This window comes from Ochlerotatus camptorhynchus, unplaced genomic scaffold, assembly GCF_037179485.1.
Source record: "Ochlerotatus camptorhynchus isolate MF236.1 unplaced genomic scaffold, CSIRO-AGI_Acam_v1.1 ptg000151l, whole genome shotgun sequence".
Classification (NCBI taxonomy): Eukaryota; Metazoa; Arthropoda; class Insecta; order Diptera; family Culicidae; genus Ochlerotatus; species Ochlerotatus camptorhynchus.
Window position 1 is genome coordinate 1,063,360 of NW_027040641.1, and position 24,195 is coordinate 1,087,554.

Below are 24,195 nucleotides of genomic sequence, written 5' to 3' on the forward strand. Positions count from 1 at the left end.
TCACTGGGTACTGCGGATCGCTTCATCCTTATTGCGTGGCGATGGTTTGGGACAGTTCTTGATGATGTGTTCTCTAGAACCACAACGGAAGCAGGATCCTGGCTCTCGGCGAGGCTCTGGACAGCGAGCGGAAACGTGTCCTTTGCCGGAACAATTGTAGCATCGTAATTCGGAATCGGAACCACCCTTAGCCTTCGATTTGTTGCGTGCCGGAACAGATAGAGTATCACGAACGGAACTGGAACGTATTTCACGGAGCTGCGTATATCGTCGGGCTAGTTGTTTCAGTTGCATCATGTGCTTGGCCGGATAGAGGACGGAAATATCGGCGGAACGATCACGGAATCCGTCGACGATCATCTGTACGGTCTGGGCCTCGTCAATGTCTGCACGTGAAGCAATCTCTTGCATCTTGAGGATGTATCCCATAACCGAGGTCTTGCTGTTGATGTACGTAGTTTTCTTGAGCTTGTTGACGATTTCTGCCACCGTGAATGGGTGACCGAAATTTTGTAGAAAATTTGCACGAAATTCGGCGTAAGTGACAGACCGGTCCACACGCAAGAACCATTCTGCCTCTGTGCCCGGCTCCATTAGTCTGCGGATGCATTTCAATCGGAAATCCTCGAACTGAATCACAAGCCCGTTCAAAATCATTCAGCCAACTCTGTGGAACGTAGGAGTCGCTGCCAGCAAACAGTGGAACCAGGCATTTTACATCCTGGAAATCTGGTGGTCGGGCATACAGAAATTCGTTGCTGGCCAGCTCCCGACGCAGGTCTGCGATCTTCTTCTTCTTCTGCAAAATCCAGATTTCTTCATCCAGTGCCTCTTCCGCGTTGTCCTCCTCCTCGTTGTCCTCTTCTTCATTGTACTCCTCCTCGTTTGCAGCGCGATTATCCGGATGGCTGTCATAGAGATCTCGCAGGTGTCTTGAGCCGGAACCTCAATGTCGTGTGTCTGCAACCCTTCCTGAAGCTCTTGCTTGTTCATCCGGTTTTCCATACTCACTTCCACAGGAATCACCGAAAATTCTTCTAAACAGATCGAATCCCACTTCTGAAGTTGTGGAGTCAATCAAACAATTAAAACACGCGGTTCGCTTTTCTTTAACTTTATATTTTCCCGTCCAAACGTGGTGAGCGTTGAGAGACAATTGATTCTCCTTTTTTTCTGACTCACGCTCGTACCTACTTTACCATTCATACTTCACACACACAACCATATATACCGGAAGTCAGTCGCGTTCACACTCACATTCGCTCGATGCAACAGTGCTGCCAGCGGACCACAAATCACAAAACAACACACATAAATCTAAATACTCACCCTGTAGTATGCGTGACGAATTTTTGCAGTAAATGGCATATTTGAGAAAAAATACACCAGTTAGTTATTCTAGCAATGAATTTTTTGCGATTTATTTTCTTTCGCAACATATGGAAGTTGTAAGTAAATTTATTCAAAAACAAATTGCCTTCCCTTTCGACGACTGTAGTTAGACGCTTCCGGAAACTGCAATATGCACATTTTAAAATGTTTCGATCCATAGATGTCATCACTGCCTTGATTTTAGCTTTTAGCGACTTAAGTGTGGTGTGAGGGGTTCTATTGGTATCCCGTTGGACGACGCCCTATACAAAATAATCCAACGGATTGATATCGGGATTGCTTGGGGGCCAAATTTCTTCCTACCAAATTTACGAAATATTTTCCGTAAGCCATTTCTGTGCTTTATTAGCAGTATGAGCAGGTGCTCCGTCTTATCACTTTCCCAAGCCTTTTTTAATATTATACACTGTTCTTTCAGACACATTTACCGACCGAATTATTTCTTTCATGCAGATTGCTCTCTTGTTTCGACATCTTTACGTTTACTCAACATTGTTTGTTTAAATCTTACACCTAACAGTATAAGCTATCCAGTGCTGCCAAATATATCTAAATCATGATGCACAAGCATGAGAAATTACTATTTGAAATTTACTGCAAAAATTCGTCACGCACCCTGTACATGGAATGGTGACAGTTCTAGGACAAAAAAGTTGAAATCGCGCATAACTTTTCATAAAGGTTAATGTACCATTCAAAACTTTTCCAAATGTTTGTAAAATTCATCGGTTGCACCCGTAGAATAGGAATATACATTTGCCCTGAAATTAAAAAAATGAATTGCTCTTGTAAAAAGAAAATAGTGCTCGTAATAAAATCATGCATTATACTTTTCTGTTCTGCTTTCATTCAATGCACACTGAAACTGGGCCAGGAATGCAACCTAGCGGAGCAAAATTAATAACTCCGAAACGAAGCATTTCCGCGACTTGGTGCCTTCGGCAAAGTTTCTCATCATAATAAGGACCATCTATTGACATAAACAAATAGTTCAAAACTCTTCCGCAAAGATGGCGCCACAATCTAACTTCATTCTCTGACATTTTGGAGACATGATGTCTTGGGCATAGTTGTTTATCTTGACAAAATGAACAGCTCCACAGCCTACTGGTTCCAAGTTAAATGGAGTTAAAGAAAAAAATCCTCACAAGAAATTTGACAAATATTATTCTACAAAGGACAAGGCATGTTTTTGCCATGACGTAAACGGCTTGTTTGAAGAGTTTGGTGAGCCATATGATCCAGCTGAATGGCGTTTATTCATCGATAGCAGCAAGTTGAGCTTGAAAGCCGTTTTACTGCATCAAGGGAATGAGAAACCTTCTATTCCATTAGCTCATGCCGTTAATATGAAGGAAACGTATGAATCAATGGCTCTATTGCTCAATTTGATAAATTACAATCAACACAATTGGAAAATTTGTTCCGATCTTAAAGTGGTTGCCATGTTGACTGGATTGCAACAGGGATACACAAAATATATGTGTTTTTTGTGTAAATGGGACAGTTGAGCTCGTAAGGAACACTACGTCCGAAAAGATTGGCCAAAACGGGATAATTTCACAATTGGTAAAGACAACGTTAAAAATGATCCTCTTGTGGTAAAAGAACGCATAATACTTCCACCACTACATATAAAACTTGGGCTATTCAAAAATTTCGTCAAAGCGTTGCAAGAAGAAGGGCCGGCATTCCAGTACTTGAAATCAGTATTTCCAAATTTATCTGACGCAAAGATAAAGGAAGGTGTATTTGTTGGTCCACAGATCAAAAAACTGCTCAATGATTCCGCATTCAATACAGTTTTGACACCAGATGAGGAAGAAGCGTGGAAATCGTTCCAGCGTGTTGTCACAACCTTTTTAGGAAATTTCAGAAGCCCAGATTATGAGGAAGCCGTCGATGAATTGCTCAAAAATTATGAGAAAATAGGTTTAAATCAAAAATATTGTGTTTGTTACTTATAATTAATTTCAAATCCTTTTATTTCACTAAACACAGGTGTGAATATGTCTTTGAAGATACATTTCCTACATTCTCACATGGATTTTTTCCCGGAAAATCTTGGTGACGAGAGTGATGAGCACGGCGAACGTTTTCACCAACAAATGAAGATGATGGAACGTCGTTACCAAGGGTTTTGGGATGAAGCAATGATGGGTGACTATTGTTGGTTTCTGATTCGAGAAACAAGTTCAAAACATCGAAGACAAAGTCATTCGATTCTCAATCATTTTTAATAAAACCTAAATAAATTTCTTTTGTATCAACTCGGTTTTAAATCCTGATATGTCTTAATCAAATTGATATGTAGAGAAAAGAATCTCCCATGAAAACTTTACATGCGATTTGGATGCTTACAACGACACCTAGAAAAGGAACTCTAAAGCTGTTGTATTTCAGCAACATTTTTAAGTGTTTTACAAAAAATTTCATAACTTCGACAATTTCCAACCGATTTCATCCATTAAAGGCTCATTTTCTCCAGTTTTTAATGGACTTTAAGAATAAATTATGGAATGATTTTTTGAATCTTTTTATCCCATTAAAAATGTTGATTAAAACAAGATTTTTATGGAAAATTCGCAGGAAAAATAAAAAAAATGCTGTAAATTTTTAAATGACTTCAAAGTTAAATTTTTATTCAAGACATAATATTCTAGTGAACGATAGCAAATTTATTTAGCTTCATTTTCATAAAAAAAGATTTAAAATTGCTGCACGAGTTCCAAAGATATTGACATTTTAGTAATCGTACTTTTGTCCAAAATTCAAAAAATCAAAATTTTTGTATATCTCAAAAATGGCTCTACTTTAATTTTTTCTGACCACGGCATTGAATTCAGCGTAGGATTTTGCATTAGAAACGTTGGTCAACCACTAAAGTTCACACTTTTTATGTTGTTTTGTAAACTAGTGATATCGCTAGAGTGATGCAAATTTTGAAATTTTCGCTCCACAATACTTAAACGATTCCAAATCGGATCCTGACTAACCTCTCAAAATTTGAACCCATTTGGTGAGAAACTGAGATGGCACAAACCATTTGAAGTTTGTATGGGAATTACTATGGTAAAACCAAGATTTTTGTTCATGTCTACCTAATAATTCACCATATAAGTCTGCTTCAAAAAATTTCAACTGTGCTTGTAGGAAATTTTCCCAGCTACAACTTTGCTGACGACCACATTTTGATTAAATGCAAGGATCGAAAGTTATCAATGATTCAATGCGCTGATGTCTTATGATCATGCTCAATCAACTGCTCAGCAGGCAACATTGGTGTTTCTGGGGCGTTGAATAGGACACAAAAATCATGGCTACTATGTCACACTGCAAAATGCAGTGTTGCCTACAGAGCAGCTGCTTGATCATGTCATAAGTTTACCAACCTCTTAAATAATTAATCACTTTTTCCTGTCTCGTTTTACATAGAAACGGTCTCCAGCAAAGTTGTAGCTGAGAAAATTGTTTATAAGAATGGCTATCGAACTGTTTCGTAGCTCAATATGGAAAAAGACTAGAAGGCAATGAACAGAAAGTTGAGATTTCCCATAGTAATTTACAAGTAAACTTCAAATGGCTTGTGCGAAGTCTGTTTCTAACCAAATGAGTTGTAACTTTGGGAGGCTAATCAGGACCCGATTTGAAACCATTTAAGCACTGTGGAGCGAAAAAGTCAAATTTTGCATCAGTCTAATATATCGCCTATGTGAGGTCAATACTGGAATATTGCAGCATTGTATGGTCTCCTTTTTCAATCACGCACTAAGAAAGATTAGAATCAGTACAAAAACAATTTCTATTATACGCTCTTCGTAAATTAGGTTAGACATCATTTCCTCTTCCATCATATGAAGCACGCTGCATGCTTATAAACATACAAACATTAAAAGAGCGTCGTGAATATGCAATGGTTTCATTTGTAAACGATATCGTTTCGCAGCGCATTGACTCCACAGAACTTTTATCAAAATTAAATTTCCATGCACCCACTCGGCAACTCCGAAATCGAAATGTATTTGCCATAAAACATCATCGCACAAATATGGGCCATTAAACCGGATGATGGCCTCTTACAATCAATACTGCGAAACCATTGTCTTTACAATGTCTCGGCATAAATTAAAACAATATTTTTACTCCATAAGGCATTATAACTCATAAAAAATAGGAAAGCTGACACTGCTTAATTTTTATTAAAGAAAAAAAAATATACTTTTAACCTTTTGTCCAAAGTTGACGAAATAAATAAATAAATTTAAGAAAACAAAACTGTATTCGAATATGTACTAGTCTACGTTGGTTGACGAAATAAATAAATAAATAAATAAAATAAATATTGTTTCGATCCAATAAGATACGTGTTCATGGCAGATCGATTAGTTGAAGTGGAGGCGGAAAACTTAAAACTAAAACGAGAACTTCGAAAGAACAAACAATCTGCGAGCAAGAAGAATGCCCTCATTCACTAACTACGGTTGGAATTGAAGAAAGTTAAGGATAAATTAACCGCATTTCTTACCAACCCACTTCAGGATCCTATTCTTGTTGAGTTGCAAAAGAATAGGAATAGAAAGTGTCGTGGAGCTCGATATTCTGTACTTCAGTACTGCTCAACGAAGGCGTACCGGCAAATGCGACAGTTTATGACATTGCCCGGTTTGAGTACCGTGCGCAAATGGTTGTGGCTTCTCGACAGCGGTATCCCAGTTGCTAAAGCTGAAAGCATCCACCATGAAGGACGATGAGAAGCTTGTTACTCTTTTCCTGGATGAAATGGTGGTATCTGAAAGACTAACGTACTTTTATCAATCAAAACCGGACTATTTCAGTGGATTTCCAACAAAATTACCTGGACAGGACACGACGAATACCGGATTCATTCCAAAGGTCATAACATGCGACCAGAACAGTGTCAATCGGAACATGTTTTCGGAACGGAGCTACCATGGAGGCTTCTTATTTTGATATGCGAGTCAGAGAAGGAACGAACCGTATATACTGCATGTTTGACGCTCCACATCTAATTAAGTCGTGCAGAAATAACCTGCCTAAAAGAAACGTGGTTTGGGATGGCCAACTCTGTAGCTTCAATGATACTGTCGATCTTTACTGGGAAGACGTGAAACACGTGCCACGAGTCGTTCCTGGATTATCCAGTTCAGCGAAATGAATGTTGGCTTGGCTGTAGCTGGCCTTAAAGATTATGTAAGAACGGGAAAACTATCAGAGCGAGCTTTGAACACAGCTAATTTTTGTGAAGACTTCGATACGTTGTTCGATATCGCGAACAGATCGAGCCTTAAAGAGAAAAAGGTAAATGTTCAATTACTACAGGTAAAACCAATTACTTAAATTTTTACTTAACAGGAACTCAAGCGACCTCTGAAATCGGGCTCTCCACACTGGGCGTTTTTCGATACAGTATCCGAAAAATTGCGTAAGCTATACTTCGTAGACAAAGCCTGCCTGGATCTTACAATGGTACAATATGTTTACTTAAATTTAAAAATATTATATATTAAATCAATCTTCTATTTTCAGGAAAACAAATTCACGCCGTAAACAAAGAATTCGAAAACCCCGTTCTTCATTGGTGGGTGGCTTTCTTACATTTCAGCACTTAAACTATTGTGGGAGGAACTGAAAACACAACATGATTTCAGATTCCTAGGTACTCGAAATTGGTCACAAGACTGCCTTGAGCATTTTTTTTCGATTATACGCTGGAAAAACGGAAATAATACACACCCCGATTCTTCTCAGTTTTCATCCGCGTACAAAACTGTCGTAATTAACCATCAACTTGTACCTAAAAAGGTTGGCAACGTGCAAGCTGACATAAACAAATATATTATTGCAAATGACGAATTACGACAGCTTAACGTAGAACAGAAGCAACATTCACGTAATGATTGTGATAAGCACGTGGAAACTCTACAAGATTTTGAGGATGAATCATTCGACGAGAACTGACTTTCAAGCATACACTGGACTACAGGTTGGGCATGTAGTAAGCTGAACCATGCTGAATGCATCGATAGAATTACCTCTGAAAGTGAAAATTTCCCAGAAGAACAAACATTTCTGGCTGGTTATTAAAAATACATTGATAGAGTTAACATTCAAACACCCGGTGACAAGATATTCACATACTGTAAAGGTTAACTGTAAACATTTCGAAATTTTGTTGGGAGCAGATACCGTATGCGTGATAATGTTTGCACCATTGAGCAATGTCAAAAGTAAAAAAATTGTCAAAAATTTCGTTTTTGAGTAATTATTCAAAGGGGAGATGTTTCTCAGAGTCTTAAACTATGTTAATCGAGTTTTCACTTGCTGCAATTACGGCCTCCACACGCTTCCGGAATGTACGGCAGGTTCTAATAATGTAGCCTGGATCCATTTCTCTCCAGGTACGGGTCAATGTTTGTCTGAGGCTTGCTGTACTCGGGTGGCGTTGGCCTTCATGACGCGCCATATTGAGTAATCCAGCGGATTAAGATCGGGGTTGGATGGCGGCCACATATCCTTCGCCCAGAACGGAAGATGTTCCTGCAACCACTTCTGAGTTCGGCTCGAGGTGTGGCACGGAGCCCCATCTTGTTGAAATACAACATTTGGCTTCGGACCGTACTGTTCTTTGATCCATGGAAGAACGTACTTACTTAAAATCTCGATGTAGACCTCCGTGTTGACCTTGTCGCCTTCTGGAATGAACACCGGTGTAGTAGATAGAGTAGCAGCAACAGTAGCAGCAGGAACTGCTGCACAGCAGTCAAGGAGAGAGCAGCCGAGAACATCGCGGATTTGTGTAGCCGTGACCGAGGCTGGAAACCTCGGTCCGGTCACGCCAACCGGGTCCATTTTTTTTGCCATCAGAAGCCACCAATCCAAACACCATAACGCTAGCAGGATGCTTGGTCAGATACACGTTCTTGTGCTCGTCGGCCACGTCTTTTACCGGAAGAGAACTAATGTACCGGTCGGTTCTGGAATTTGATATGGGATCGACGGTAAACATGCTCTCGTTGGTGAACAGGGTTACCGGATTTTTTCGCTAAAGGAAGTTCAAGATTTTCTTGCATCGTTCGACTCGTAGCTCCCAGATGCGGTTGGTAATCATGTGAGTTTTTTTTCCGTGCCCTCGACTTCGCCCGCAATCTTCCTTTACGATCTTCCGTGCCGTAAAGTCACTGATCCTGTGTTCCTTTGCAATTTTCCTTATTGAACGCACTGGACTCACCCGAATCTTCCTTTTGATAGCAGTGATAACCCTCGGAACCCGAGCTGACCTCGGACGACCTGTGGCCACCTTCGCGGATAGTTGCCCTTTCTTTTCTCGGTCTAAAACCCTTTTGAAAGTCCACCGGGACACTCCCACGGCGATTAAAATGTCTATGAATACGCTGCCGCTTCGTCATGGTGCAACTGTCAAACTAAGTAAATCATTTTCTTCTATACACAGCCTACTACGGTATGAGCAATAGGTTACGTGCATGCAAAGAAAACCAAGGCATTGTATGCACAGGTGAAACGGGAACCTTATGTGTACGATGGTGCAAACATTATCACGCATACGATACAGTAGTGGTAAAAGAGGAAGTTGGACCTTATTCAGATACTCTTCAAGTATCCCACCGTATCCACTGATGAAATACAGGAAGTAGATGAGTAACTCGTCATGGACATACTCTGCATCCCATGTGCATTAAAAGTAACCGAAAAGTATTTGAACATGCTCATCTGCTGCTAACTCAGTAAAATAAACAATGGATTTAGAGCAAGTGTTGACCAAAAGAAAAAAAAAGCAGAAGAAGTGAAAAACAGTGATGCAAAATATCATGACACTCACGTGACACTCGTCTTCGCACCAACCGACTATCGCTGACAGATCGTTATGTCAGTGAGAGTTAGAGCCATGGCAAACAACAATCACCAGTAATGGTCGCTGCTCACAAGCAAAACGTTACACTCGCTGCTGATAATGAAAAGCACAACGGAAACAGTGAAGACTTCTGCAGTACGATCATGAGAAAAAGCGAAACGACAGAAGAAAATTAAAACAATGCCTACGCATTCCAAGTTCATCTCGGCAGGCGCGACTGTGTGAGTTACAAACAAAGCAGGCAACATGAAACGGAAGCTGTTTGGTTCACTCACCAACACACTCAAATAAGCAAGTAAAGCAGCAACTGCTTCAAAACGAGCACAGATGAGTCACAGAGAACAGACATGGAGGCTCGAACAAAATTTCTCTAAAAACTTGTGTAATGATTTCTATTCGACTTAAGCGCCACTAACGGCGACTTCCCCACTTAAAAACCCTCTTTGACAACACGATGGCGCCGTCGTTGCACAAATTATACTAGACACTAAGTGCTAGTAGCGCCAAGTGGCAATTTGCAACAGAATTTTGTTTCGATACTAGCGCCAAATTGGTCGAAAGTGGAAAATTTATAGAGAAAATCAGGAGATGCTAACACCACGTAACGGCGACGTTCCCACTTATTTTACACAAGTTTTTGACCGAACTTGAACGTCTGTTCTCTGTGGATGAGTGTCGTGATTGTCGGGAATGACCAGATCGGTGACGGGTCACAACAGAAGACGACATTCACCAGTTGCTTTTTACTTCTTTCGTCAGAGAGAGCTTCGACGAGCGCATTGATAGGAATGTACAAAGCGTTACTACCATCAGCTGTTTGGTGATCGTGATTGTGATAAGGCAAAAAAGCTTAATATTTCGCGCTTATCACAGTTGATGGTGGATATGCCCACAATACAGTTAGAGCCTAAAATGAAGTGTTCCAGAAAGCAGGAAGACCATTAAGCCACGTTACCCGCATCCTTCGATTTATCCAGCATCCGCATGTTTACCATGAAATTGTTCGTAAGGTGTTCAGCTTCATCCTTTAGAAGCTGCTCTTCATCAGTGAAATTATCACAACTGAATCGATTTCGCACTTCATTGTTTATGTCGAGGTTTATGTTAATTCCAGTTAATCTGCCTTTCGGATTCTTTCGAGAGAAATGCACCAGAATGTAAAAATGAGAACCAATAAAATAATAAACCATAATATGATACTATATTACGTATTTTATGATTGAACACAGCTATTAAAAAGCAAAACAAAACTAATGTGACATAAAAAATGACATTGCAATAGGTCCTAAGTAACATTGACAGATTCTCTTCGTCGACTTTCTCTTTGAATCCCCACGGCCATGTAAAAACATTCCCAGCTATTTTCAGTACACAGATCGATAAAAGAAGCTTTTATGTAGCATCTAATACGACAAACATAACAAAAAACGGTTCTGTGCTCAAGTTATTAACGAAAGAGAAAGTCAATGAAGAGAATCGATCAATGCTACTTAGAACCTAATTCAATGTTGAGCTTGAATTTTCAACGTCAGACGTGGAATGCGCCATTCAAAACATTAATGTACGCAGAGCAGTTTTGATTCAAAATGCGCACCCATTTCGGCTGCTAAACTTAGCTCACCCGTTGGCCGACAGATAGCGCGCTATCAGATGTTACTTTTCAAGTAAAAGCAGGGATGCCCGACTGAGCAATCTGTTTTAATTATTGTGTGTGGCATGATCATTTCTCAAAATGGGATTATACCATCAGTTCTCTGTTTATAGCCGTATGACTGCGCCCATTGATTTAACACACGGTGGCTCTTTATCCAGGATTTGCTCCTCAAGCCGTTGCCATAAAAAACATAAACACACCTGTGTAGAATCGAGGACAACATATCAAGAAGACTGGCAACTTTGCCTGAATCCGAGCGACAGACACAGTAGCGCTGTGCTCGAGCAAAGGTGGGAGCAACGCATAGAAAAATGAGCAAATGCACAAACCTTTCTTCTGAGGATGGAACCTTTGCTATCCAATTCGTTCGGAGCATTTACCTTTGAGCGGCAGATGACGTGATTGTGCCTGTATCATGCCGGTTGTTTGAGAAAATGGAAGAGTTGCCAGTCTTCTTGATATGTTGTCTTTGGTAAAATCCTTATGGGCGGGGTATCTCGAAAACCATGGACTCTAGAGGTTTGACATTTTCGAAAGAATTTGTCTACAAAAAAAATCCTTTTGGCGTAGGTTAAGACTAGGGTGGTCCACTTTTTTCAAAAATAAATTTTAACTTTTTTTTAAGTGAAGAGGAATTTTTGCTTCTACAGCTTATACAAATTAATCATCTCTTCTTATCTAGACTTTTCTCTTCCATTTTATTTCTGGGCAATGAAACACAAATATCGAGATTACAGTGCTTGCAGAATAAAATAATACGTTTGATTTTGAGATGTAATAGATTCACTTCCTCAACTTTGATGCTAGACGCCTTACAATGGTTGTCGATGAAGCAAATATTTGTTCTATTTAATATAATTTGACTATGGTGTTCAATTTAAAAGTAGCTACCGGCAGGCTTTCAATTGCTCCTTCCAGCTAAAATGCTATTTTTCGTAATTATGAAACTATAAGAAACTATGATGATAATTTTTATTTATAAGAAGCAAGAAGAGGATGTAGAGTTTATACAACTTTTCAATTTTGCTTTCAGAAGGTCACAACTAGCGATTTTATGATCGCTGATTGCTCGCTCGTCGCGTTGCTCATCGTTAGAGCTGATCACTAGTGTGACCCTCTGAAAGCTAAATTGACAGGTTTTATGTGTCATACACACACTTTACCTTCTCTTCTTGGATCTTGCAAATAAGAATTATCATTAATATATCTCATAACTTCAAAAATTCGAAAAATAGCATTTTAGCTGTAATGGGCATTTGCAAGCTTGGTTAACGGTTTGCTGCCTCGATATTTGAGTGATCTAATTGAAAGAAGAAGTGACTTTCATAGATATAATACTAGAAACGCGGTTGAAATAAGAACACCACATTTCTTGACTTGTGCTTCAAAAAATTCATTATATTATAAAGGAATAAATGTTTTCAATTCGATGCCTAGACATATCAAACGTTCAGCAACACTTACAGAATTTAAAAGACACTGCATTTCATACGTTAAAACTGTCTTTTGAACAGTTATTCAGTGATTTTTTTTATGAATTGACAAATTATGTATCTTGATATAGTTATCTCTAACGGATTATTTTAGATGGATAGCTGTCATAACGGCTTTTTAATAATTATTGTAGCACTGCAGAAACTATTTCGGTTCACAACGATGGTGATGATGGATTTTTAATATTTGATTTAATAGTAGTAGATTAAAAAAAAAAGTTGTCTACAAAGGTTTGAGCCTCGTGCGCGTATTATGGATTTAGAGGACTGAATCAAGGGGTGATCACTCTACACACTTATTTTGTACCAAATTTTTATCAGTGTGTCTCACGTTTGCCGCAGCTGTGCCAGCAGTGCCGAGAGTGCCAGTCATCGTACTGACATTTATTTGCTTGTGAATAATGGCATGCTTGGCAACCCGTTTAATTTGGCAGTACGAATGTATTGTTTTGAAGGAAGAACACAATAAGCAGTGGAATCCGAACCAAGACTATGATCCAGAGGCTGGACAAAATGAACCGATTGGAGGATCCCGTCGAAAAGGTGATGGAATTTCAAGGCAAAGACAGCATCGAAACGCGTCTGATGGTATTAGGAATTCGCAGCCACCAGGGAAAGCTGCTGCGAATGTTGAAATCGCTGGAACTCTTTCTGGGATCGAAATCGGCTGCGGAGATCAGAAGGCTAACTGGCATCGAACCGGTACAACGTGGATACACGATTTGAGGAGGCCAAGAATGCGACGAAAGTGGTGTAGTGGTAAGCGTGATTGCCTCTCACCCCAGCAGGCCTGGGTTCAATCCCAGTCGGCGCCGCCGGGATGTTCTGAGACATAACATCTCTGATCACGCCTTCCTTCGGGAAGTAAAGCCGTTGGTCCCCGGTTCATGAGTTTGATGGGTCCAGGTGTGAGAGCTGCCTCCCTGGTGTCGGTAGCATTGATGCTCAGCACGAAAAACAAGATTGACGGAACAAAAATCAAGAAAAAAAAAGAAAGCATTCCGCTGCTAAAGATTGACTTCGTCAGTGGTTTCATGTGCCCGTGGAGCGACAGTCGGCGAAACTAAACTAATACTAGCATATACGAAACAAGACAGAGTAGCTAGTTGTGACGAGCCGTTTATATTCCTTATATCTTCCTTGGCCATTTCTAATCTGCCACATAACTTAGTTTATTTCCATTTCGTCAAGCCAGTGTAGACTACATACAATGATTATTACAATGTTTACTTACATACTATGCATTAATTCTATTCTGTTTTAGCTTAGTTTGTATTTGCTGCTTGGACATAGTGATGTCAATAGTTCCGCAATGCAAATTATATAGGCGCATCATTCGATTGATTGGGCTATTTTTTGCATAGTTTGTTCTGTACGATGTTTCTGAAAATAAATTCTGTGTTCTAAGATATCGACAAGGTGTGTAAAAATTTAATTGCGCGAGAATTTCTGCCGAATCTATCCGCATTGAAATAATGTCGTTGATGAAGAAAAGCATTGCAAATTGGCGGCGCTCCTTAAGTGTTTGTATATTGATGAGCATGCAGCGCGCTTCATAAGATGACAAGGTGTGTAAAAATTTAATTGCGCGAGAATTTCTGCCGAATCTATCCGCATTGAAATAATGTCGTTGATGAAGAAAAGCATTGCAAATTGGCGGCGCTCCTTAAGTGTTTGTATATTGATGAGCATGCAGCGCGCTTCATAAGATGGTAATGGAAATGCAGTCCAATTCAATTTACGTAAAGCATATAAAAGGAATTGTTTTTGGACAGATTCTATGCGTTCTTCGTGTATGGAAATGTATGGATTCCATACTAGGTGGCAGTATTCCAGAATTGGCCTTACATATGTGGTATATTAAAGCTTAATAGTGTATGGGTCTTCGAAATTATGACTGAACCTTTTGATGAAGCCTAGCATTCTGTTTGCTTTACTAATGATAGTATTATAATGTTCTATAAAAGTTAGTTTGGAGTCTAGGATTACATCGTCTGCATATACAAGGAATTTTATTTTTTTAAGTATGTAGGAAATGTCGTTTATGTACAAAATAAAAAGAAGTGGGCCTAAATGAGAACCCTGGGGTACCCCAGAGGTGACTGAAATTGGTTCTGAAAGTTTATTTTGAAAGCGAACTATTTGTTTACGATGTGTTAGGTATGATTGAAGCCAATTCAAAAGTCCAGGCTCCATTCCTATTTTCTGCAATTTGAGGATTAATAATGGTATGTCGATGCGGTCAAATGCTTTACTGAAGTCGGTGTAAATATAGCGCTTCAACGTGCTTGCCACTGTCCAACGCTTTAATAATGAAAGATACATATTCTAGAAGATTAGAGGTAGTTGAGCGACCTTTAAAAAAGCCGTGCTGTTTACTTGTAATTAGATTTTTCACCTGCTGAAAAATATTGCCGTTTACGATTGATTCAAAAAGTTTTGGAATGCAAGAAATAATAGCAATTCCACGATAATTTCGAATGTCTGATTTTGCACCTGATTTAAAAATAGGTACCAAATAAGATGATTTCCAAATTTCAGGGAATTTTCCATTTTTCAGAGACATGTTGAAAAGACGCTCTAGAGGAAATGCGAGTTCTTCAGAAAGGTTTTTCAAAAATATGGGTGCGATGCCGTCAGGTCCAGACCCTTTCGACGCGTTTAAGTTTTTTAGTGCATTGAGGACTTCATGTTGAGAAAGTTGGTTGACAGAGATGTTTTTAGAAATTTCAGGAATGAATGCAAAGAAATCGCGGTCACGATCTTCTTCGGAAAATGTGGTGTATACTTCTTGGAAGAAATTTGCAAAGAGACTGCAAATTTCAGAAGAATTTTCACCTACATTTGCATCCAAATTCATTCGCGAAGGAAAATTGCTGCTTTTTAATTTCGTGTTTACATAATTAAAAAAGTTCTTAGGACATGATTTGACTTCATTTTCGACTTTGCGGTTATAGTCCTCATATGCAGAGTTGGTGGCTGTATGTAATTGGCGCAAATTGGTTTCAGTTTTTTCTTTTTTGTATAGTTTATGAGCTTTCTGTTTTTTATTCTTCAAATTTTTCAGTTGTGGATTGAACCATGCGGGTAGTTTATTGTTTTGTGTTCGTCTTCTTTTTTTTGATGGTACAGTTTCTAAGATTAGGTTTTGTAGAATTAAGTGAAATTTTTCTACTTCAGTATCGACATTTCCTTCAATACTTATTAAATTTTGCCAATTTATTGTACATAGTCTACGTTTGGCTTCTTCGTAATTTGCTTTACGGTATTCCGGCACTTCCTCGTATTCCCAGTCGCTGGAGGAAGAAGAATTTTGTACGAAGATTGAGTATTCAATTGCTGTGTGAAACACTTCATTTTTCCATAAAGGTGCTAATGATGTATCCACACAGAAGTCTTCAGTACAATTTGTAAATAAAAGGTCTAAATATGAGTTTTGTTGATTTTTTACATGGTTTATTTGATTAAGACCAAAATAAGATATTTTGTCGAATAATAATTGTAATGCTTCGTCTTCACCTACGACCGGGAGTAAAAATGATTCATTTTCAATGTCTGTAATAAAGTCTGCGTTTCGTTGATTGAAGTCGCCATAAATATGCAGTTTTACTTCTGGTTCCATATTTGACATTATAGTTTCAACAATTTGAAAAAATAGTTCAAAAGACTGCTTGTGGGCATGTTTAGGTGGAAAATACACAGAAGAAAAAATGTGTATTTCACCGGCAATAAGTGCTTTGACCCAGACATTTTCGAATTCCTTGTGCTTATTTGTCAGCATTTATGGCAATGAGCACTCCACCACCAGACTTTTTATTACAGAGTTGAAAATTCCTGTCGTGCCGGAATACATTAAAATTGTTTCCAAAAATTTCTTCGCTTCTGACGCTTTCGTCCCAGCTTGTTTCAGTTCCAAGAATTATTTGAAAAGAAGAAGATAGAATGTTCTGGTGGATTTCTTTCATTTTAGCTGGGCATTTCATGCGATTGAAATTTTGGCAATACACCAAAATTTCAGTCGCATTCTGTTGAGGAAGTGAAGAGATTTTTGGAGGGTCAGTATTACTTACATTAGCAGGGTCTACCTCAGGTAGAGTGTCGTCATTCGATAATAATAATTCCCTTGCATGGGAATAGTCGTCGTTACTTCCTTTAGTAGAGTGCGTCAGTGCCGTTGAAAATTTGGAGGACTGTAAAATTTGCGAGCGGCCTCCCTAGTTTGCTGCAGTCGTTGTGTGCGTTCACTAAGTAGGTTGTGTGCGTTCACTAAGTAGGTCTGCCAAAGCGTCGGTGCGTGGAATTCCGAGTTCTTCGTGAACGTCCAGGAAAATTTCGCGTAAAAGGGCTGTTTCCGTTGGTAGTCCTTCTGCTGCCAGCATTAAAGTTGCACTAGTTTTAGTGATTCCGCGAATACATACTGAAGGTGGCTGGTCGTGCAAGTATGAAAGATAAGTCCGCACAATGTCCATAATTTTGGGGTCCCGCAGCCGTGCCGTTGTTGTTGTTGTTGTTGTTGTTGTTGTTGTTGTTGTTGTTGTTGTTGTTGTTGTTGTTGTTGTTGTTGTTGTTGTTGTTGTTGTTGTTGTTGTTGTTGTTGTTGTTGTTGTTGTTGTTGTTGTTGTTGTTGTTGTTGTTGTTGTTGTTGTTGTTGTTGTTGTTGTTGTTGTTGTTGTTGTTGTTGTTGTTGTTGTTGTTGTTGTTGTTGTTGTTGTTGTTGTTGTTGTTGTTGTTGTTGTTGTTGTTGTTGTTGTTGTTGTTGTTGTTGTTGTTGTTGTTGTTGTTGTTGTTGTTGTTGTTGTTGTTGTTGTTGTTGTTGTTGTTGTTGTTGTTGTTGTTGTTGTTGTTGTTGTTGTTGTTGTTGTTGTTGTTGTTGTTGTTGCTGTTGTTGTTGCTGTTGTTGTTGTTGTTGTTGTTGTTGTTGTTGTTGTTGTTGTTGTTGTTGTTGTTGTTGTTGTTGTTGTTGTTGTTGTTGTTGTTGTTGTTGTTGTTGTTGTTGTTGTTGTTGTTGTTGTTGTTGTTGTTGTTGTTGTTGTTGTTGTTGTTGTTGTTGTTGTTGTTGTTGTTGTTGTTGTTGTTGTTGTTGTTGTTGTTGTTGTTGTTGTTGTTGTTGTTGTTGTTGTTGTTGTTGTTGTTGTTGTTGTTGTTGTTGTTGTTGTTGTTGTTGTTGTTGTTGTTGTTGTTGTTGTTGTTGTTGTTGTTGTTGTTGTTGTTGTTGTTGTTGTTGTTGTTGTTGTTGTTGTTGTTGTTGTTGTTGTTGTTGTTGTTGTTGTTGTTGTTGTTGTTGTTGTTGTTGTTGTTGTTGTTGTTGTTGTTGTTGTTGTTGTTGTTGTTGTTGTTGTTGTTGTTGTTGTTGTTGTTGTTGTTGTTGTTGTTGTTGTTGTTGTTGTTGTTGTTGTTGTTGTTGTTGTTGTTGTTGTTGTTGTTGTTGTTGTTGTTGTTGTTGTTGTTGTTGTTGTTGTTGTTGTTGTTGTTGTTGTTGTTGTTGTTGTTGTTGTTGTTGTTGTTGTTGTTGTTGTTGTTGTTGTTGTTGTTGTTGTTGTTGTTGTTGTTGTTGTTGTTGTTGTTGTTGTTGTTGTTGTTGTTGTTGTTGTTGTTGTTGTTGTTGTTGTTGTTGTTGTTGTTGTTGTTGTTGTTGTTGTTGTTGTTGTTGTTGTTGTTGTTGTTGTTGTTGTTGTTGTTGTTGTTGTTGTTGTTGTTGTTGTTGTTGTTGTTGTTGTTGTTGTTGTTGTTGTTGTTGTTGTTGTTGTTGTTGTTGTTGTTGTTGTTGTTGTTGTTGTTGTTGTTGTTGTTGTTGTTGTTGTTGTTGTTGTTGTTGTTGTTGTTGTTGTTGTTGTTGTTGTTGTTGTTGTTGTTGTTGTTGTTGTTGTTGTTGTTGTTGTTGTTGTTGTTGTTGTTGTTGTTGTTGTTGTTGTTGTTGTTGTTGTTGTTGTTGTTGTTGTTGTTGTTGTTGTTGTTGTTGTTGTTGTTGTTGTTGTTGTTGTTGTTGTTGTTGTTGTTGTTGTTGTTGTTGTTGTTGTTGTTGTTGTTGTTGTTGTTGTTGTTGTTGTTGTTGTTGTTGTTGTTGTTGTTGTTGTTGTTGTTGTTGTTGTTGTTGTTGTTGTTGTTGTTGTTGTTGTTGTTGTTGTTGTTGTTGTTGTTGTTGTTGTTGTTGTTGTTGTTGTTGTTGTTGTTGTTGTTGTTGTTGTTGTTGTTGTTGTTGTTGTTGTTGTTGTTGTTGTTGTTGTTGTTGTTGTTGTTGTTGTTGTTGTTGTTGTTGTTGTTGTTGTTGTTGTTGTTGTTGTTGTTGTTGTTGTTGTTGTTGTTGTTGTTGTTGTTGTTGTTGTTGTTGTTGTTGTTGTTGTTGTTGTTGTTGTTGTTGTTGTTGTTGTTGTTGTTGTTGTTGTTGTTGTTGTTGTTGTTGTTGTTGTTGTTGTTGTTGTTGTTGTTGTTGTTGTTGTTGTTGTTGTTGTTGTTGTTGTTGTTGTTGTTGTTGTTGTTGTTGTTGTTGTTGTTGTTGTTGTTGTTGTTGTAGTTGTTGTTATTGTTATTGTTGTAGTTGTCTGTTTTGTTCTTGTTGTTGTACTGATATGAATTTTCCTGGTGATGTTCCTTTCGTTGCTTTCGCCTACGTCTAGCTTTTTCCTTTGCTTTTTCCTGAAGGCGACGGGAACGCTGTTTGGTGCCAAATGCAGTCCAGTCGCGTTTCCATATTTTTTTATTTCCTAGCATTCGCCAGCTGGGGGCTGGTACGGCACCGACGTTCTGCAGTTCAATTTCTATGTTGTTACATGCAATTGGATTGCCAGTATGTGCTGCTTCAGAAAAGGTTTTTGCCATTTCTTCCATATGTGCTTTTACATCGGAAGCTAGAATAGCATTTGAGTCCGCTAAGTCGTTCTTAATTTCCATAATTAATTGTGGAATTAGGTCAATTGAGTGCACTGTTGCTGTTGTTGTTGATGTGATGGCTTCTACTGCTGCTGTTGCTGCCGAGTTGACCGCCTTTTCTACAGCGATACAGGCGTCTGCTGGAGGTGTGTCCAAAAGTGCTGACAGTTTACTTTTTATTTCAGTGGAACTAGTCTTGCTGCTGCTGGCGAGGTTTGAAATGGCTTGTTTTACGTCGACAAGCATTTTCTCAATGTGGTCGAGCGTTTCGTCATGAGTCGCGCTTAGGCTTTTGAAATTCATGAGGAGTTTGTGGTTTGCTGCCAATGTATGTCCGATGTTTTCCGTGATATTTTGGAAAGACTTGGACAGTTCCTTCATGTTAAGTTCAGCGGTGAACTTTTCCTGACAGTCTTTTCAAAGAGGCAGCATGAAGGTCCGCAAAATTTCTTCATGATTCCGCTGTGCGCCTACGCAAGCTGCGTGGAAAGTCCGATTGCAGGCACCATGGCAGCGCCATAGGAAACGATTGTCATTTTGCACGCAATTCACGATACCGCACTTCATTGCACTCGCGTCGGGTGATAAAAAAAAAGTAAAAATTTGCTACTTGAAAATGCTAACGCGGGGCTCGCGCACGGGTCAGTTATTAAAAGGTATGAAAAATAAAATAAAGTTTGAATGGTAAAATATATACAAGAACGCTGTGAACGCGCGTCCGAACTCAAAGGTGGTTCGTGGTGAAGTGCTACATAAAGCTACAGTGAAACGAACATAACTTTGAATTTTTTTTATATAATATCCGGTGCTTTGTGGAATGTGGGATTGATTGAGTGGAGTCTTTTAAAAAAACCACACCTTTACCCAACGGAACAGCTGTAAAATGACCTGCAGAGCTCGCTTTTACCAATTCCAGCCACACATCACAACATGACAATCACAATGAACCTCTCCGAAAGATCCAGTAGATTCAACGGTAGCATTCGATTGGTCCGACCCCATACAGAACTCGAAAAAAAAAAAGGTTTGGTTACCATGGTGGTAAACTGTACAACGAGATTCCAACAGTAATCAAACAACAGCCATCGATCGATCTGTTCAAGGCGAACATCAAACGACATCTAAAGCTTCGTATCTCGCACTATCTACGTTGACGTAAATTGACAGCGGCCATATCTTGCCTTCGGCTTGGTTGAACACCAGTTCTCTGCCAGATCCACATGATTGATGGTTAGGCATCCTATGCTTCCAACGGTCGTGATCGCCCTAGTAGCACGCGTGTCACAAATCAATTGTAGAAACTTATATACGACTTATTTCAGTCATAAACAAGTTGCTGTGACTTATTGTGATGAAAGTGTGCTACTCGGGCTGCCCATCGATCTGAATGAACACCAGCTCTCTATCAGACCGGTATCCTACGCTTCCAATGTCTAGCTGAGACAACGCTCCCAGCTGCCTTCATCTGTCCTTTGGTCTGGTTCAACACCAGATGTCTGTCAGCTTGGCATCCAAGGCATCCTACGATTTCGACGTCTAGTGGAGTCAATGTTATCATCATTGATAGCATGGCATCCTACGCCCCGACATGTAACTGATTCGACGCTCCTGGCGGCCATCATCTTCGGTCTGGTTGAATACTAGTTCTCTGTCAGGTAACTTAGACTGGTATATATCTGGCTGAAGCCGCCAGTGATACGTCGCCCCTAATCGTTCGTACAACAAATGGTTCCAGATCCGCAATATCTGCTTCTCGGTGACATCGCTAACTTGGCATCCATGGCATCCTACGATTCCGACGTCTAGTGGAGTCGACGCTCCCACCGGCCCTCATCTGTCATTCGATCGGCTTAAATATCAGCTCTCTGTCAGCAACATTGATAGCATGGCATCCTAAGCCCTGACATGTGTAACCGTTCTGTTACAAAGGTCCAATACAATATTTTAAATATGCACCATGTGAGCGAGCATTTAAATAAATTTGTGTAACACTTGCGGTGAAACCCACTGGGCAGATGATACGGCCATGCTTAACGGCCGACTGCTAAATAAGGCACGCATGGCAGCGGCAAAATGGTGACACGGAGTCACGGGTGATGAGCTGAACGGTTCTGCGATGCTTAGAGAACGGCCATCGTTCACTTTATCTCAGGCGAGCGTGTAGACCAGAAGTGTCTGTGGAATACATTTTAACAGAATACAATGCGAGTAGTGAATCAAGGTGAAGTGTAAATCACCAATTCAGCTGATTCATGACCTTTCATTTTCAACCAATCAAATGGTTTTCTGGTTGGCGAGTCAAGGACCGCCATTGTACGCTACGGTCTAGGTGACATTTAGTTACCTTGACCTAAACGTAAAGGACATCGTTCTCGGGCTGAAGGCCCTAAACGCCAAGGAGAATTTCCCTTCCCGGTTCGGCAGAGGGCGGCCTTGCCGTCGTCGACCGGCTTCGTCAGATGGAAGCACCTGTGCTTCGGAACCATCTCCACAAACCGAAACCCCAAATTTTAAATTTGTCAAATTAATATTCATATTCATTTCGCAAACATTTTCAATCTGTTCTGCTTGTCTTTTACTTTCCAAGAAGACGTGGCAGAACCAATTTTTGCAACAGAAGGCAATAATAGGATTTATTCCCGCTCTTCACCCAGTTTTGGCCTCAAATTTCGATAATGTCCACCAAGATCAGTGATGGGTTGCGCGAGGCGTAATTACAGGAAAATCTGCAAGAAGTTCTATCTTCGAAAATCAAATGACAGCGTGCGTCGTCAGAACGGAAGTACGAAAGCAGAATGATTATGATTATGGCTGATGATGGCAGAGAGAACCACTGAGGCAAAGACGAAGAATCCTTATGTTTATGCAATTTACAAATTAACAGGATTATTATTACAACCCCTCCTGCCCTCTGCTGGCACGATGGCGAAGGCGATGATACTTCTGGGCAACCGACGACCGATGATGGCAGTTTCTTCCAAGATGTTGCACTCCGACCGTTTTTCTGGGGGAGAGGATAGACAAATGTATCGTTTCCCTGCGTGTTGCTTCGTTAACTGAGGGTGTAATGAGATTTAAATTAGTATGACAATTTCAATTGGGACGGGTCACCATCTTCTGCTCTCCCCGTATTATGCGGAGGAAGATCTTAAAGATGTCCCATTTGAAGATTCCGGTTGATGGTTGAAAGGGTGAATGAATCGTGTTTCTCAAGCAATAAAGCATCAAAGAAACTGCCATTGCACCCTCGAGAACACCTACCTTTCGCAATAAACTGCTTCCCAGTGCACCTCTCAAGGTTAATTAAATTCCCTTCATTTCACGCATCCCAAGCAGAAAAGCAAATATCCCTCTAAATTGCTGAGTCCCTAACCGAGGAAGCTCCATCAGAGCATACCGATGCCAATCATTTCTCCTCAACCTGGAGGAAAACCACCTGAAGAAAGGATTTTCTTGTTTCCTCGTGGCAGCAATTGCTTTTCCTTCAAGACATCTCCTAAGAACATACCACATACAGCTACGCTCCAACGGAACCGAAGGGATTCGGTTTGATCCATTTATCATAATCGTACATAACCAACCGGAAGCGAGGCAAGAACACTCGCAGAGCAACCCTTTTCCACGCTGCAACTTCAATTTTCCCTCAACAATTCCACTTCTGCCGTGCAGCAATACTCTTATATTGCGTTTGATTTCAGCGAAAAGGCTCAGCTCCCTTCGCATACTGAAGAAGAATTCCAATCTCGCAAAGCGCTTTTCCATCTCGTCGAACGTGCCATTCTGATCCAGCAAAATGTAATAGTCAGACACAATCCTTTCCTCCGACTAACTCCACTAACGATTTATAAATCCTCAAGAGAGTACTTTTGCCATCTTCGGAGGGATCCGGAGCAACAACGTCGTCGTCGTCGTCGTCTTTCTGGCAAAACGGAAGTACCGAAGATATTGCTTTCGGTTTCTTCAATGATACAATACAAACTGCGTTGCTAACTTTAGCTTCTTCACTCGGAGTGCCACCATAAGTGTAAGGGTGTCGAGGGGAAGAAAAAGAACAATCAAATTTTATTGCCCAAAACACAATTTATCAATTAGAAAGTGCGATGGGATGGGGGTTGGGGTAGGATTTGTTCCATGTTTGGTTTTGTACTTGAGAGTAGCTTTCCCTATTTGTTGGTTTCGTCAATTTGTTGAAGAATGGTAAAAGTGTTACCTGTAAGGAAAGAGAAAAAAAAATCAGTTTTCAATGAGTAATTCAATCAAAAGACACGAGAGAAAAGGTACAGATAAAGACAGTAAAAGTTTATTTATAGAACACAAATTTAAAAATATACGCTTCATGTTTATATATATCAAGTTTCATTCAGTTTTCTTTAAACATTTTACATAAATTTGTGATGATTTTTTTTCCTTGATTTGTTTTCCGTCGATCCGTATTGAGTACCAATGCTACCGACGCACAGTGGCACAAATCTGAATAAAGACGGTCAAAAATATTGTCTACCCTTTTTCGACGTTTTAGGGACTAGGTTGAAGTAGGTAGAAGTTGCTCAAAATTATATCCCGCATTTTTTATAAATACATCCCTGAATGATCTATAAGCTAGTATTACACATACAAATTCTAACTTTTTCCAGTTACGAGATAATAGTTCCATGTTGTAGAACAGTTGATTTTGAACATTTGCTCAAGACACCAAATTTCTACATCTTCACTCTGTAGAGCTATAATTGATTTTCTTTTAAGACTACCTTAGTATTGATTTTTTGAGTTAATAAGAGCTTTTTTTTTTCAAATTTGATCAATTTATCATGTTCTAAGAAAGTGTTGGCAGCATTCAAATACACAACTTTGCTGAAACACACAAGTGCTTTTTATTGACGCCAATGTGGTAAACAGCA

The 24,195-nt window shown here is 39.5% G+C and overlaps 1 protein-coding gene across 1 annotated transcript in view; it reads right to left on the reverse strand.

Annotated features, from left to right (window-relative positions):
• The window catches only part of LOC135701230 (uncharacterized), a 30,840-nt gene continuing 6,645 nt past the window's right edge, over positions 1 to 24,195 (reverse strand). The window contains exons 2-3 of the mRNA XM_065222005.1: positions 667 to 908; positions 1 to 482 (exon numbers count right to left, since the gene is read on the reverse strand). Coding sequence (XP_065078077.1) covers positions 1 to 482; positions 667 to 908 — 724 coding nt within the window. The remainder of the gene's footprint in view (positions 483 to 666; positions 909 to 24,195) is intronic.